We start from the raw sequence: 17,098 nt of genomic DNA on the forward strand, positions 1-17,098 counted from the left end.
TCCTCTGACTGGAATCAATATACAACATCCGGTTTATTTCCAAACATGAAACCAATATTAAAACTGCTCCTTGCCATTGTAAAAGTGAAAGGGAGAGGAACAAAACTTTTCAACTAAACAAGAAAATGTACAAAGCATATTATCATGTTCCTTTCATGTCACACTTAAATGGTGCACATTAACATTTCTCAGGATGTGTATCTGTTGTATTGTCCTACAGACAGATAAGCTTGGATAAATGTAGTGTAACTTTAGTCCTTATTCTGCCAGTATCAGTATATTTTGTAGAAGGAATGATTCACAGTATGCATTAAATGTAATCAGAATACATAATTTACAAAAAATAAAAATAAAAAAAATAATTGAGTATGTACATAATCTGTTACACTCGCAGCATTTTATAATTTATTGCTCACATAAATGTTCTATATTGAATAAATTAGTGATGAGTTGAGCATCCAGCTGTGTTAAAATTTTGACTAAACAGCTGAATATATAACAACCACCAAAGTCATCTATATCAAAATTATTTTACTAAACATAACTCCAGTTGTAAGAATAGCATGTTTTAGGTATGCTGCATTGCAGGAATTACCTGGAAGTACAAAGCATGGGCCAGAAAATCAACTTCCACATCCATCAACTGGCACATCCAATATAATTTCTGTTCAAATGCAGTGCAACCGAGGGGAGGGGGGGGGGGTTGACAATGTCCACACACAGCTCTCACAATGCATGCTAAGGTAGCACTTAGGTTGCACTAGGGGACAAGGCACTGCACCAGAATAAACATAAAAATACGCACACTACTGCAAAGTACAGCCACAAAACTTAAATATAACATGTAACATATAACAGGAGACACCAAAGTATTTTACGTAGAGCAACTACACCAACAGAAATTATGTTCATTCACATCTAGAGGTTATTTTGCCTAAAACAGTGGTCACACCACTAAAACGACTAGTTTACAGATCAAATGACACATTTTGTACGAAAACATTAATAATAGTTAATACAAGCTGCAGATTTCTGCCTCTGGTATGCCTTGCCCCATAGATATCTTATAGTATGTGCACTTCTGTAAAAAATACTTTTTTAAATGAAGAACTTATATTTCCAGTGCTTATTGCACTTAACATTTCAGTTAATTTAATAAAATCTGATGAAGCCACTTAACAGTATGTTTCTCCTCCGCTTTAAGTGCCATTATACAGCAATTAGACTGCAAATCAGGATTAAATGTATAATCTCTACATTTTGGAGAATATGAATACGTTGTAATCTGGAGTTGCTGTGCGTCATATGTTTAAAGGTCAATAATGTCACTGCTGACACTGGCTGAGTCATCATTTCGAGCAACTTTCAAGTAGCTTTGCCCCCCTCTGGTATTTGATTGTGAACTGTCGAGGTCAGGGGTTAGAAACGGCCTTGTGTTTTGTTCACTGGGCATGAAGACACGGCTTGTGCTTGGGGAAGGGTGCAGTGAGACCGGGCAGGACAAAGAGGAAGGCACTTGTGCCTCAGAGACCCAACGGAAGCCCTGATGAGTGGGTGTGGGGGGTGCTGTGACTTGTCGGCTGGGCACAGCACTAGGAATGGAGCGATCCAGACCTGCAGAGGACTCTGTGAGCAATGTGTGTTCATCACTGCTCAATGACAGCGTGATTTGGGGGTCACTATTCCGTCGCATCCAAAGGTTTGGAGACAGAGGAGGTGATGGCGGTCGCAGTGGCTGGAACAAACTTTCACCCCTGAACAGATGCTCACGATGAAGTGCCTCATCAATACTGCGGCTGAGGTCAATTGGAGTTGGTGGGCGCAGGTCAAAATCGCAGAGGGAGATGGCTGACTCCTTGTCCCTGTCCAAACTGCTGCTTAAAGAGCGCTGTAGTGGCTGAGCAAGTGCCTGCAGCCTTAGCAATGAACCTGCAGAGCCCCCTGCAAAGCCTTTCAGATTGCGCAAATGATTGCTGTCTTTGAGGGGATCACGATTTCGTATGAGGCTCTTGCTAATGTCTGCCCCTGATCGCTCCTGATCTGCCCAGTTATTAGGCAACTCTCCGGCCCCTGAACCACAATTTGACCCTCCAATCCCATTGCTTTCGGATTTCCTTTGTTGCCTTACCTTGAGGCTCTGCACAATCTTTGCCCAGCAAGTATGTCTGCTGGTAGAGTTTGATGATTGGGAGGGTGAGGGCAAGCTTCCTGTGGCAGCTCCTTCCTGTCTTGGTGCTCCTCCATTGGGTTTCCAGAAGACCCAGGAAGACATCAGAAGCAAGCAGAAAGCCCAGGCTAGCTCCAACAGTCGTACCCAGAACTGACAGAGCCACCATGCCCAACGAAAGCGCCTCCAGTCTCCTAGAAGTCCATACAGCCACAAGCAGACATAAATGTGCAACAGACAGCACAGCACCCCAAGAAGAGCACACACTGCCAGTACCCGTGCTAAAACCCGCATCTTTCCTTCACCCATCCCTTTATTCCCTGCCCGAGCTGAATGTGTGTGAGAGAAGCGTGGCAATGCCAAGAAAACGTAGCCTAAACACAGTACGAGGCCTGCAGTCAGCGTGAGGCTCTGAAGGACAATGGGAACAGCAGGCGAAAGTGCAGGGGAAAGTAAGTCTGCAGCAAGTAGGAGAGTGCATTGGAAAACAGCTAACACTCCTAAAAGAGGGGGGCGCTGAAGTGTTGGAGGAAGCCAGCTTACACCTGTCTCTTTTAGTACCAGTATCACTAATGCAGCCTGTGCCAGAATTAACAGCGGTAATGGCAGAGTGCATAAAGCTATTACGACAGGAGGTGGCAGAAGGAGCCGAGTCCCATATGGGTCAAGCAAGAAGTGGCCTGCTCTAACTGCACCTGCAACTAGTAAGAGACTATTGGTGAGTATCAGTTCACCACGGTGAGGGCAGCTCAAGCTGAGAGATAAAGCTAAACCGAGGGCTGAGCCAGCAGTCAGCAGAAAGAAAAGGGCAGCAGAACCAAATACATGCAGCTCCCATGCAAATGAAAGAGTGCGTTTTAAGTCTGCCCACACTAAAAAGCTCCCATTTGTTGTGCCATATTTATCATTGTTGTTTTGATCTTTGGAAAAAATACAGTGACCCACACCAGAAGCACAGGGGTCCTTGGGTAGGGTATAGGTTGGAGAGGCAGGGTTTGACTTCAGAGATGGGACTATTCCCTGTAAGACTGACTGGTCCTTCTTTGTAAATGTTCCATCATTTTCTGAGAATGGAAAATTTCCATGTCCAGTCGGATGAGGAGAGGCAGTCCTTTGAAAAGTTGTAGTGTCTGTGAAAAGCAAAAAAGGGGGATTAAATATTATTGAGATTATTGTGTAAAATGCATAACATTAACAAAGCACATAGGCCTTCCTTTGTTCAAACAATAGTGCAGTGCGCTAGCAATGCCAGTGTCATGGGGTTGATTCCTACTGTATAACTTGAATGCAATGTATGTCGCTTTGGATAAAAAACGCTAGGGATGCACGATAATATCGGCACAATATCGGTATCGGCCGATAAAAGCTTAAAATGACCATTATCGGTATCGGCCGATATGAATATTTCTGCCGATGAGCCAAACCGATATTGTCCAAGTGAAATAATTGACCTGTTTTTCAGATGTGAATGTCTGTCTACATTTGTAAAATAATAAATTTATGGTAGAATCAGTACAGAAGAGATACATGGATTTCTCTTCAGTAAAATTAAAGTTTAAATATATCAGTATATATTTGTATATATATCGATATCGGTATCGGCATCGGACAAAATTATTTTGAAAATATCGGCATATCGAATATCGGCCAAAATCCAATATCGTGCATCCCTAAAAAACGCCTGTCAAATGAATACATTTAAACATAAACTACATACAATACAATCATTTTCAGACCATTTTTTTTATAAAACAATATACATTGTTCTGAATCAAAAGTTCTAAATTGTCGTCTTACACATTTTGACAAATTAAAACATCCGGTTAATGTGAATTGGTCAACTGAGTACACATATACATTTAAAGGAATGGTAGCTCGAAAACTTTTTGATTGTGTAATCTTTAATCAAATTGTTATAACTTGCTGCTCCTGTGATATGACTGAATCCTCTCTTCTTATTTTTCAATAAGCCGTTTTACTAGGTCACAATACCAGAGACATATATTCACACCTAAAGACACCTATCCTGCATGTATTTGGATTGTGTTGGGAAACCAAAGGAAACAGGAAGAACATGTGCAAAGCTGACCTCAAACATCATCCGCCCAGAGCTGCTTCCATTTATAACAGTGAGCGCAAGCTAGATTAAAGTGATTATTACGTTTTGAATATGGATATTTTTCTTACAAAAATGAATTAATTCGCTATAGGAATCCTTTGTTCATCCCCCAGAGTTGTGTGACACACTTTTTTGTAATGGATGAGCTTTTTTATTAAACTTCTCATGGACCAATGAAGTTCAACATCTGCTGAGTTGCATCAAATAGATTGAAAGATCAAAAACCATTTTTAAAATAACTCCAACTGAGTTTGTCTGAAAAAAAGAAAGTCATATACACATATGATGATTTCAAGGTGAGTAATTTATGGCTTAATTTTGCTGAACTAACCCTTTAATTCTGGTTTTGTGGGTTACATTTGTGTGGGAAAAAAGTGTTTAAAAACCAGGTATACTCAGAATACTTAATTATGCTTTTCTTAAGTATATATTGATCAAAAGATACAGTTATAGGCCAATATCTGTATACTTATCAGAGTCAGAGACCTACTTAAAATTATAATTGTAAGTATACCTGGCTTATTCTGACAAGTGCATAAATGATCTGATCACACGTGTAAACAGAGCCACAATCACATTAAAAATGTAAAAAATAAAAATAAAAATAAAAATTCTTCAGACTGATCAAACCTTTAGTGTTCTTTATATCGGTCACTGTTCCTTTCATTCCTGGCTCCTTTGACTGGTCATTTAATTTTTTTGCTGATTTTGTTGAGTGTGAAGTGATTTTTGGTTGTGAAGAGTTGGAAGTAATGATGTCCACTCCCAGTGATGGTGCCTCTAGTTGTAGATTGGTTGTGCTTGTGCTAAGAGAGGTGGCCTCAGTATGTGACTGTAAAGTGGTAAACTGCCTTGGCTGAATTTTAGCAGGAGTGGTTATCCCCAACCTAACTGATAAACAAAAGAAAATTTGAGGAATGGTGCAGTAACATCAAAATCAAAGTTTTTTTCATTATTTATTTATTTATTTTTACAGTCTTTCTTTAGTTTTCATGACAGAAGTCACAACAGAACTATTACAATTACTGTATGAGTTTACTACTAAATAAACATTTTTTTAAGTTAAAATATTTGTAATTACAATTTTACCAGAATAAAGAAGTAAAATGATTTAGTGAACTATTTCGCTCTTGTTGCTCCAGAAACAAGTGATTGAGTAAGAGAACAGAATCTCAAAGGTGCAATTTCACCTTATTTCATTTATTTAGGTGAATGCAGCATTACTACATATATACTATACCTATTTCCAGTTCAGTCATGTTGGAGTCCAATCGGCTAATCCTACTGGAAGTGGATACAGGCATTTCATTAGGTGGTGAAATTGTAGAAGGACTGGTCAAGAGTGAACGTTTGAATGTTGGATTTGTTTGTACTGTGGCCAAAATAGCCAGCACACTAGTCTGAACTTGCGGTCTGTACTGGGTGTGCTTTTTATCAAAAGATGATATTGCCTCTGTTGATGATCCAATGAAGCCAATTTCTCTGGGTGTTAACATATCACCTGACCCAGCTGTTGATAGGTCTTTCTCTTCAAATTCAGTGACTGGTCCTTCTGTCATTGACTCTGTCTCATCAGCAGTCTCCTTTTCTTTTCCAGCAGCATCTTGTACGATTATGGCATTTTGGGTAGGACCTCTTTTGACTCTTTTGGGTGATAATAAAAATATACCTCTTAACCCAGTTATGTCAGTATGTAATGTTTTTTCTGACAGTGTTTCCTCAGTATTTCCACTTTCATTCCATTCGTTTGGATCTTCGCTTGATTTAATAACACTTTTCTGATAGAAGCCATGAAGAAACGGTCTCGCAGTTTCTAACGCAGCATTGGCTGCTGATCTGTGTTCAATTTTTCTGAAAAGCAGGTAAGTCTGAGAAAACAGACTGTGATTTGAATGAGTGGTTGGAGATGAAATAGCATTTCCATGGACATGATTTGTGATTGGCTTAATAAGAGGCAATAGAAAAAAGAGTTGGAGTAGAGGCACCATAGTGACAGTCTGTCCTATAGGCTGTGGTTGCTTTTTGAAATCATATGCTCAACCGTTCCTTATAATTTATTCTCCTGCAAAGAGAAACAAATACATTCAATTAAAATTACGAATGTATATTTTTATACATGCACTTGAGCTTTTTAATTACTTGTGCAGGTATACCTGATGGATGGATGGGTTTTGCTGTTGGATTGCATTTTATTGATTAGTCGTTACAGCTTCAGTTCTCTGCAAGGTATCCACATTTTTCTGAGATCAACCTAGTGTAAAACAAGATGTCATTATTCTCCTCACCCATCTAAGGCAAGAAGGAAACATGAAAGTCACAAATAACATTCAGTCAGCAACATCTTTACCTATTTTAATTGCATACTATCATATGCTACCCATGAACAGACTATGAATTAGTCTAAAACTCAGAAGAGATGGAGATGAAATTATAAAGTTGAACCAATCTGGTGTCTTCCATTGAAATTCATCCATGCATTTCATTTAAAGACAGGTGAAGTCTATGTACTGTTGTGCAGAGGCCTTGTATCACCAGACTTGATAGTTCTTGTGCACAGAAGGTCAGCCAGAAATGTTAAATATTACTGTAGTAATGTAATGTAGTTTATGTTGGGTTTAACCTATTGCCTATGTCACATGCTTAATTTTCGGAAGTACCGTTCAGGAATAATCAATACCCCAACTTACTGTAAGGCTGGCTAGCAGCCCATTCATACCTAGATTCATATTCTCTGAAATATGAGTAGAATTGGGGGGCACCCCTGGTCCGTCTCACTCTTTTCCCTCACAGAACCAAGGTTACGCTGGGTAAACAGACATTTTCTTTTGGTTAAGTCACTTGACACATACCACTCTATAGGAAGGGATTCCTTTCTTGCACACTTGTATACCAATGCTATAGCTTTGATGATCCAATGTAACAATCTCTGCTCAGAGACACACAAAAACTCTCGACACCATTTAAGTAAATGTGCAAAACACATAAAGGGCAGAGGGCATGTAGCCTATGATGTTACTGGGATAAAAAAGCTAAATAACATTTAAAAATTATGACCTAAATTTTACATATTTTGTACACATTTTATCAGTTCATGAATTATCTGGGAATTTAACCCAGGAAGCCAAAAGAGTAAACATAAGTTGGTGTTGAATATAAATTCCACATTCAGTCACTTAGTGACCTCTAAGCCATTCTAAGCCACACCTTGCATTGAACTCGGTGAAAGGTGAGTGGCTTGACAATATATGGAGCTCTTCTACATGCCTGACTGATACTTCAGTGGGCAAGAGAACTGTCTTATATAAGATTCTCAGATCCACTTCCAGCAATCTGCTTTTAAAGGCAGTAAATGCCTTGTCCTGCTGAAGAAGTTCCTGTCAAAATGTGTACTATTGGTCATTATACTATACTAAGACTTATACTGGATCTTTATACTGTTCTTCTTGCAACATGAAACAAATGTTTTCCACTAAATTTTGGACACAGTAACAGAATTTTTAGCTCTCTGAATATTTTCACTTTCTGCAGCAGAATTAAAACAAAAACAAAAATCAAAGAGGTTTCTTATGCTCATCAAGGTTACATTTATTTGATAAAAATGCAAAACAAATATTGACAAATATTATTACAATTTAAAATAATGGCTTTCTATTTTAATATACTTTAATTCCCGATCCTGCCACCCCACATCCCACTTCACTTCCTGTCTGCACTCCACTGTTGTATTATAATAAAGGCAAAACACCAAAAATAAATATTTTCCTCTTCACAAAATAAACATGAATGAAGGCATGAATAAAGGCATCAGAAGAATGAAAGCTTCAGAAGGCATGTTGACAGAAACAATAGAGCATAATGAAACAAACTGTTGTATCACTGTTTTTAATGTTAAACATAAAGAATAAAAGGTTGGATGCCACAGACTTTTTTGCAGAGTTGAATTTTCACAATAAATAACATTATTCATGTAATATACCACATTCTAAATATGTTACAACCCCCCAAAATATTACAACGCAATGTCTGAACTGTTAGAACTCTCCTGAGCACATCTTCCTAAGCGCGTTCTCAGCAGCAGGGTGTCTGAGGCATCTTCTTGTTTTTTTGGCAGATCACAAACTTATACGTAAGTGCATTACTTATTGAGCTTGCAGATAGAGTGTCAATGTTCCACTTGAGAGATAGATGGTGGTAAAGCAACTATAAGTCTGCAATCTGCCATAAAGCAAGAAGATGAGAAGAAGACATCTCATGCGCCCTTCTGCTGAGAACATGCATTGGAAGACGCATTCAGGACAGTTCTAACAGTTCAGACATTGCGTGAATCAGAGGTAAAAAACTATATAAATACTGTTCAGTTTCTTTCACAGACTGATCATTTTGTGTCTTTACACATCAATGTATCATCACTAGCCACAGGTTATTTTTTTTTTTATTTTTTTTATTGTATTGTTTTACCTGTGATTCCCATCTACTTACATTATAAGAATGATATGTGCAACAGTTTGACCTTAAACAGTTTGTGAAACAGTTTGACTTTAAAATCTTGGTTTGTGTTCTACTGAAGAAACAAAGTCCCTTACATGTTGGATACCCTGGGGGTAAGCAGATAAACATCAGAAATAGTCCTCGAGCTGGGATTCAAACTGATAACCTTGTGGGCAGTACGTCAACACAGTGTCATTGCACTCCCGAGTTCGAATCCAAGCTTGAGGACTTTTCCTGATCCCACCCCCTTCTCTCTCCCACTTCGCTTTCTGTCAACACTGATCCATCCTATCACAATTAAAGTGAAAAACCCAAAAAAATTAAATGAAATTTCCCTTTGATGTCAAAATATCATGACTTTAATCACGCAATCTTAGATTTTTTGTACTAATATTATTTTACGTATCTCTATTTTATGTATAATTCTAGACCCAAACATTAAACCTAAGTTTGGTCATGAGGTCTTGCTAAGTTGTTCCATTTTGTGCCAGTCAAATGGATTCATCCGTTACTGGATTCTGAAACAATTTTACGTTTTAGTAAACTAGTAAGAAATTGTCCGCATACTGTTTTCAAAAATGTCATCAGATAATCTTAAATGTTTTTAATTTGTTTAAAAAAGAGCATATATATTATTCAATCAAGGGTCTAATATTGTAATTTTCAAGTCAAAATTTTTAAGAGCTGTTCTAACATGTTTTATAATCAAGAAGCATAACAGATCAACAAAGATTTTAAAAGGTTTTCAGTAAAAAGGGGTATGTCTGTCTGCCTCTGCTGTTCCTGGAAAATTTTGATTTGATCTTTTCCTCCAGGCAGTTTCTGTTTGTTCAACGAGTGTCAATGTGTTTTAACATGTACATTGGCTCTTGCTGTCAGGAAATGAATTTTCCCTTAAAAAGTGTGTTTGTGTGTGTGTGTGTGTGTGCGCGCGCTCTTGTTTTTGTGACATATCAGGACACAACTCTGTATAATGACATGGGTATGACACAGGTATTACAAGGAGAGGGTGACTTATGAGGACATAACCCATGTCCCCATGTTTCAAAACACTTATAAACCATACAGAATTAGTTTTTTTTTTTTTTGAGAGAGAAAGTAAAAATGCAGGTGTAGGGTTGGTGTAGGGCCATAGAATATTCAGTGTGTACAGTATAAAAACCATTACACCTATGGGATGTCCCCACTTTTCACAAAAAACAAAACGTTAATGTGTGTTTGTGTGTGTGTGTGTGTGACACAGAGAGAGAGAGAGAGTGAGAGACAGAGAGAGAGCAGATTTTTACATTTACCATTTACAAATTGCTTCTGGCCCTTTGCTGATCTTTTGACATGAATTTTAATAATATTCTTGTTGACGCTTTATTCAAGCGATATACATTTACATTACATTTACATTTACAAAGCGACTTACTTTGTTCAAATAAGAACAATGGAAGCAATCAAAATCAACAAAAGAGCAATGATATACAAGTGCTATAACAAGTCTCAGTTAGCTTAAAGCAGTACACACAGCAAGGGCTTTTTAAATAATATAATACATATAGAGGAAACAGATAGAATAGAAAAAGACTACAGCAAGCTAGTGCTAGAGGTCTTTTTTGCTTTTGTTAATTGTATAATAAATGAAAAGAAAACAGATAGAATAGAAAAACATTAGAAAGCTTGTTCTTTTTTTTAGAAAACAAGCAGCAAATGAATAGAGTTATCTTAATAAATTAGAATGTCGTGGAAAAATTATTTTATTTCAGTAATTCAACTCAAATTGTGAAACGTGTGTATTGTGTATGATTCAAATTTGAGTTGAATTACTGAAATAAATGAACTTTTCTATGACATTTTAATTAACTGAGATGCACTTGTAAGTCTGAAGTAATGAATATAGGTAAAGGGTGCAGAGCCAGTCGTTGTTTTGTATGCAAACATCAATGCCTTGAATTTTAATGTGAGCAGCTATTGGGAACCATTGCAAAGGTGTGACCGCATTATTTTCACATCATTAAAAATTAATCTTGCTTCCACGTTCTGGATTAATTGTAAAGGTTTGATAGAACTGGCCCGAAGACTTGCCTGTCACATGTCTGTATACAAAATAAAGCGCAAAACAAAGGAGTATAAACAAAGAGTTATTTTAATAATCCATAGGAGAAAATGGGCACAACCAAACATAAATAATCCAGCAAACAAAGAAATATAAGGGAAAACAGACTTAAAGGGACACTAAGTAGGAATTACTCCCATCTAGTGGTGAAATTTTATTTTGCATTCAAACTAATTTTGCTCTCCAGCGCCTCGCTTTTTCAAATGCGCGTTGCATCTATGGTAGGCGATATGGATGGCGACAGGATGTCTTCAGGATGGCGACAGGATGTCTTCTAATAGCACTTTGTCGAGTTTTCCTTCAGGTGAACAGGTGTGTTATTTAAAACAAACTGCAACATGACAACTAACAAACGAATGTTACAGTATGAATTACTGACTGTGGAAAACATGAAATATTGTAATTAGTAGTTATGTCTAATTTATTCGTTATATTTTCTGAATTATATGCATTGTTAGATATAAAAAAATATTATAATATAGATTGTAACACTGACTTACCTGTCGAGAAGAAAACTGGCCACTTCAGCGTCTCTTTTGAAATCTTTATCACGCATTAGCTCTTTCCACCTAAAAAAAAGCTTCCCCGACATTAACTCTTGTTTTCTGTAATCTACGGTCACGTTTCCTTTTACGTTCTATTTTTGACTGTTTTGGCGACGATGTTTTCTTCTCCTGTGGCGCGGCATATGTATGCAATCCAGACTTTTAAACTTGCCTGTGCAGTTTCAAGCGCCTCTCACTGCTCTGCACCTGCGTTTCTGGCTCTGACCGAAAACGCGCTGTGGAAACGCGTTGGCTTAGTACTATTTGTCCCTCTCTGCTATTATAGTTTTGCAAGATGGCGGAACTACATGGAAGCCTCCGTCGACCTACCCGCCCCATGTATATAAAGATAATAAATTCTTCATTTAGAAGGATTAGTTTAAACATTGGCATAGGTATTTGTACACCATTGAGGGCATATTTATGAATAAAAATATTGATTTTAGATAATAAAATACCTAAAAAGTTACTTATTGTCCCTTTAAGTAATAGAAACTTAATTAGGAGAACTCAAACAGGTGTGAAGCTAATTTAATAAAAAAACAAAAAAACAAAGCAGGAGAACGGAAAACACAGAAAACTAAACCAATACATGTGACACTGCCAAGAGAGCACTGCAATAGACCAGCCTGGACAGAACAAGAGCTTGAACAAGGAGTTGTGCAGCATGTTCTGTAAGAAAGGGCCTGATCTGTTTGATGTTGAATAAAGCAAATCTGCAGTTTATTCAAAACCGGACAGTTTTAGCAATGTTGTCTGAGCTGATCATCAATCTTAACACCAAGGTTTCGGACTGTTTTTGAATTTGTATACAGGAGAGATGTGTTATTAATAGGACAGTCAATTTCTTTCTTCTTACATGGGAATCACCAAAAAGTGTGTATATCTGCTTTGTGCATAGCCTATTTTTTTTTCTCTATATAAAAAAAAAAAAGTCTAACACCATAAAAGAATAAGCCTACACACAGTATCCAAAGGAAAAATGTAATATTCTGTCATCATGGACCAGCTTGGGATGCTAGTGCTGCTATGTTGGTCCACAGCATGAGATGCTGGCATGCTAGATGGCCAGCATATGTTATCTTTTGGATGCTGGTATAATCTCAGCAACACCCACCAAATGGTGTGTTTACAAAAGTTGCTTAAGTCTGTTTGAAATCACCATTAAGGTACACATTAGATGGGCACTTGGTCCTTGAATTTGAAAATACTATCAGCAACAAGTGCATGCTGTCAATATTGTCTACAACATGATGCTCTTGACTGCAATTACACATGCTTTATTCTTTTTTTATTAGTTCACAGTGTTTATTAGGCTGTCCACTGGATTTTGACACGCCAAACATATTTGCAATATATAAACATTAGTATTGTAAAATTGTAATTTTAATATTAATCTTGAAATCATTTTATGCACTAAATGCATTTCTTTTGGCCTACATGAAAAAAAGGAAAATAAATCATGTCATGGCCTTAATTATATGAAATATAATGAAATGAATATTAATTGTAAAATTAATACATGGTGCTCAAACACATTTAAAAACAGAGTGGTTGCATCGAGAAAGTTTTCTGTTGAAAGGGACTCTATTAGTGCAGCTGGCACTATATAACTCTGTATTTCCCTCTCATGCATGCTCAGATTCCATACAGTCAGACATTTCCGTCCATTTCCATGAATGTTTCCAGGCACAGACAGAGGCCCATTTGTATGCAGTAAGATCAGAACTGTGTCCTGTTTAACCATTTAACTGTGTGTATGTGTGCATGTCTGACTGAGGTAAAAATTATTTAAGAGTATTGCAGCATTCCTGTCACTTTAGAGACGTGTATGGATTAAATTATTTGTTTGAATTTGCTACATAAGGGTATACAGCAGCTGCTTTACATAAACAATTGAAACCCCAAGGAATGTCACGTACATAATTCCTGACAAGCCATGTGCAACACAGATTAAATGAAACTGCACATTTGCACGCATTTGCCTTACATCTGAATAAAGATGTACTTCTTCTAAATTAAAATTAAATTAAATTAATGCATTTAGCAGTCGCTTTTATCCAAAGCGACTTACAGTGCATTCAGGCTATCAATTTTTACCTATGTGTTCCCGGGGAATTGAACCCCAAACCTTGATTGTGCAATGCTCTACCAATTGAGCTACAGGAACACTAAACCAATAGTGTTTCTCTTCTACTGTTCTGAAACATGCCAGGTTTATTAAGGGGTGAGCAATGTTCCATCTTGAATTCAGTGTGTGGTCACAGTTGTGTGTATGTCTTTAAATGTGGCTCATACAATCAGTATTTGATTCACTTGATCACCAAAACAACACTAATCTCTCAAAGGGTTATCTAGTCTGTGACGTCATTATGTCTATCCAGGTTCATATGACACAAGGTCAGCGGAACTTACACTGTCTCTCATCTCTCATTCTAACTTCTTCTCTGGCAAAAACCTTTTTGAAATTAATTCTCTCCATTTGCAAAATCAAATGTGAGTAAAAGACTACATTAAATCTGTCTTTTCATAATACTTGGATTAAACTGCTTGATTCAAAACCTACAATACAAATACAAATGTCTACAATACAAATGTTTTAAAACATCTGGGTTTTTGGGTAAATAAACTTTCAGTCGATGGAACAAATCTCTAATTTAATTTAATGTATCTTAATTTGTGTTCCTTAGAAGAACAAATGTCTTACAGTTTTGCAATGACATGGGGGTAACTGATGACCAAATTTTCATTTTAGGTGAACTAATCCAAAATGAATGAGAATGTTTTTATTCGTCTCATTTCATAACAGACTCTTTTTTATATATATTATTCTCAACATGATGCCAGTTTAACAATAATAGTTTTGCCATATGCAAGTTATAATAAGTTTTAATGCATGTACAGATCGGCAAGCAGACTGTTGCAACTGTGGTTGCACTGATCAATGGTTCACTTTCTTCTGCCTTGGGATTTGACTCAGACTCAAACACATAGGCTCTGGCCACATACAGTGCTGGCCATATCCAGCATCAAAACACGTCAGGCATTGAATAGAGTGTGGATAAGTTACGATGAAGTTTTGCCAATCACAGCATTGGGAATTTTACTTGCATTTTTTAAAAAGGGAACGCCCCGTCCCCATGAGTGCAAACTTTGTAAGCTAACGTCTACAAACATAATATACAAGTACAGTAGGCATGGGTAAAGAATTGAAATTGCATTTCATGACCTCTTTAAAATATAGAAATTTGATGTATATTTGTAATTCTTGTAATCTGCTCATATTCAAAGTGAAACAAAGTGAAACTGTACAGTTGTCTCACATACTTCTACCTGATCATTTGTCTAACCTAAAATGGGTAATTTAGTCGCCCCACGTGGCCTATAGCACATATCAGGTTACTTGACAAAATATTAGATGGTGTAGACCCATGCAGCATCATATTCGTGACAAGACATGTATATGATTGACATCTTTATAATGGTGTAATCTTATGACTCTTTATGGAAAAACCCTCTACCGTCCAGGGTTGCGGTTGACGTGCTGCAGTCGCTTGCCATTTTCTGTACTATGTGTATATAACGTTACGTTCTTTACCGCAATGCTTTCCCAAACGCAACGCCGCTAAAAATAAACAGTGGCATCTCTAATCAAGCATTTTCATCTGAACACTTACGCTCCATGAGAAACGTTAAATCGAAAGAGTTTACTGCGTAAGCAGCTGTCATGGTCATGAACCATGTTATTACAGTCGCTCTCGCATACACCCGTAAGCTATTTTCATTAATATTTAACAATGTTTTCTCAGAGAGGAGTAAATGAAACATTCGTACCTGTGAGACTGTCGTTAGCGTCGTTCATTCATTTGTCTTTTGTATTTCCTTCAGCAATTCTGCCCGTGAAGACGATGCGACACAAATACTGCGCCTATGTTCATACGTTCGTTCTAGAGAGAGAAAGAGAGAGAGAGAGAGAGAGAGAGAGAGAGAGAGAGAGAGAGAGAGAGAGAGAGAGAGCGTCATATTGTTGTGGCATCTTCCTATACTATAGCTACCTTATATCTAACCATATGTAAATGTTATATAAATATCTACTAATGAGTTCAGTCTGAATCAGTTGTAAAGGCAACTATGAAAATATTAGTGCATATTGGGTTTGTTTGGGATACAGTTGCAATCAGAATAATTCAACGCTCTTGACCTGCAAGACATTCTGCTAATGTGGACAAAACTATCAATTAAACCAAACTGCTATATAAAGTGTATTATACCCCTTTGAGTTGTTCTGAATGAAAAAGTTGATGATAATTATTATTATTATTATTATTATTATTATTATTATTTTTACTGATTCATCTTTTATTTCCTTATAAATGTTGCTTATAATAATTATCTGAGACCTGTCTACTGATTTTTTATTTTTAAATAAGATTTAAATCTGATGATTGGATAGCCCACTCAAGAACATTGTATGACCCATCTCTGAACCAAACTTGCATATATTTGGATGTACAGTATTTGGGATAATTGTCCTATTGGAGTGTCCAGTGATCATCAAGCTTTAGTCTACGCACTGAAGTTTTACTCTTTGCCAGTGGCCTCATAAATTCAATAATCCATTATGTCCTTAATACAGTAAAGATTTCCACGTCATGAAACAGCAAATTCCCCTAACAAGACTGGTCCACCTCTGTTTGACCACGGTGATAGTATTCTCATGAGCTTTGCCTTTTTTTGTACCAGACCTCGCTGATCCATTGGTCCAATAAGTTCCAGTTTAGTCACATTTCTCATAAAACATTCTTCCAGAACTGCAGGTTATTTAAATTGCCATGTTATTTTCTCCTCAGTCTAGAGTAGTGTTCATTAAGATGTCCAAACATTATGGCCATGCCTTTTTAGTTTTTTGTCTAATACTCTGCATTGAAATATTTTGTAAGTAAACTAAGGGTTTTCTGAGTTGGTCTGATCAAACGTTTTACTACCTTTGATAATATTGTGCTTTTTCTTTAACTACTCCAAAATTTTCTCCAACCCTAACCCTAAACCTAAATTTTCTTTACAATAACAAGGTTTCTACCCTACTATACAAATAAATCAAAAGAACAATATTGAATTTGGGTTTAAAAATTATGACATAGCTGAATTATATATATATATATAGTGTGTGTGTGTGTGTGTGTGTGTATTTGTGTGTGTGTGTGCGCGTGTATGTGTGTGTGTCTGGGGGATTGAATAATTTTCATTATAACTGTACATATGGGTAAGCATTGTCAGATTATATCAGGAGCATTATGTTAATCGTTTGCAGGTTAACAGGATTACAGTAATCTGTCAAGGACATTTACTTTCTGTCTCGTTTATAGCCAGGAGTGTGACTAGGCTCTATGGTCCATTTTAGACATAAGAGTTATGTGACCGATGCTTATAACATGTTTTATGCACTGGAAAATGTGTAAACAACAAACTGTAATAAATGTTGGTAACTCTTTTTATTTTATAGTCCACTTTAGACATTCTAATTATAAGTAACTTTGCAATGATATGTCAATTTATTCTACTACTTTATTCTACTTATTCTACTTCTATATATCAGCAAATGAATGCGTTAGTTGACATGCAGTTTTCAAGTTACTTAATTAGCAGAATGTTACCAAAATGTTTGCAATTTGTACACA

At 36.8% G+C, this 17,098-nt stretch overlaps 1 protein-coding gene across 1 annotated transcript; it reads right to left on the reverse strand.

The window, feature by feature from the left end:
• Positions 1-9: 9 nt before the first annotated feature.
• Positions 10-15,391, reverse strand: LOC127963146 (proline-rich transmembrane protein 3). Its single transcript, XM_052562896.1, has 5 exons — positions 15,255-15,391; positions 6,440-6,537; positions 5,527-6,348; positions 4,917-5,177; positions 10-3,297 (listed from the first exon to the last, which is right to left on the reverse strand). The coding sequence occupies exons 3-5, from the start codon at positions 6,272-6,274 to the stop codon at positions 1,310-1,312; spliced, it is 2,997 nt and encodes a 998-aa protein (XP_052418856.1). The 5' UTR covers positions 6,275-6,348; positions 6,440-6,537; positions 15,255-15,391; the 3' UTR covers positions 10-1,309.
• Positions 15,392-17,098: the final 1,707 nt, after the last annotated feature.

Source organism: Carassius gibelio, chromosome B8 (assembly GCF_023724105.1).
Source record: "Carassius gibelio isolate Cgi1373 ecotype wild population from Czech Republic chromosome B8, carGib1.2-hapl.c, whole genome shotgun sequence".
Classification (NCBI taxonomy): Eukaryota; Metazoa; Chordata; class Actinopteri; order Cypriniformes; family Cyprinidae; genus Carassius; species Carassius gibelio.

Excerpts from the sequence above, each read along its gene's own strand:
- LOC127963146 (XM_052562896.1), bottom strand. The coding sequence starts at position 6,274 with ATGGTGCCTCTACTCCAACTCTTTTTTCTATTGCCTCTTATTAAGCCA. Across the intron at positions 5,178-5,526 it reads CATGACTGAACTGGAAATAG|TTAGGTTGGGGATAACCACT; the intron begins GTATAGTATATA and ends TTTGTTTATCAG. Across the intron at positions 3,298-4,916 it reads CGATATAAAGAACACTAAAG|ACACTACAACTTTTCAAAGG; the intron begins GTTTGATCAGTC and ends TGCTTTTCACAG.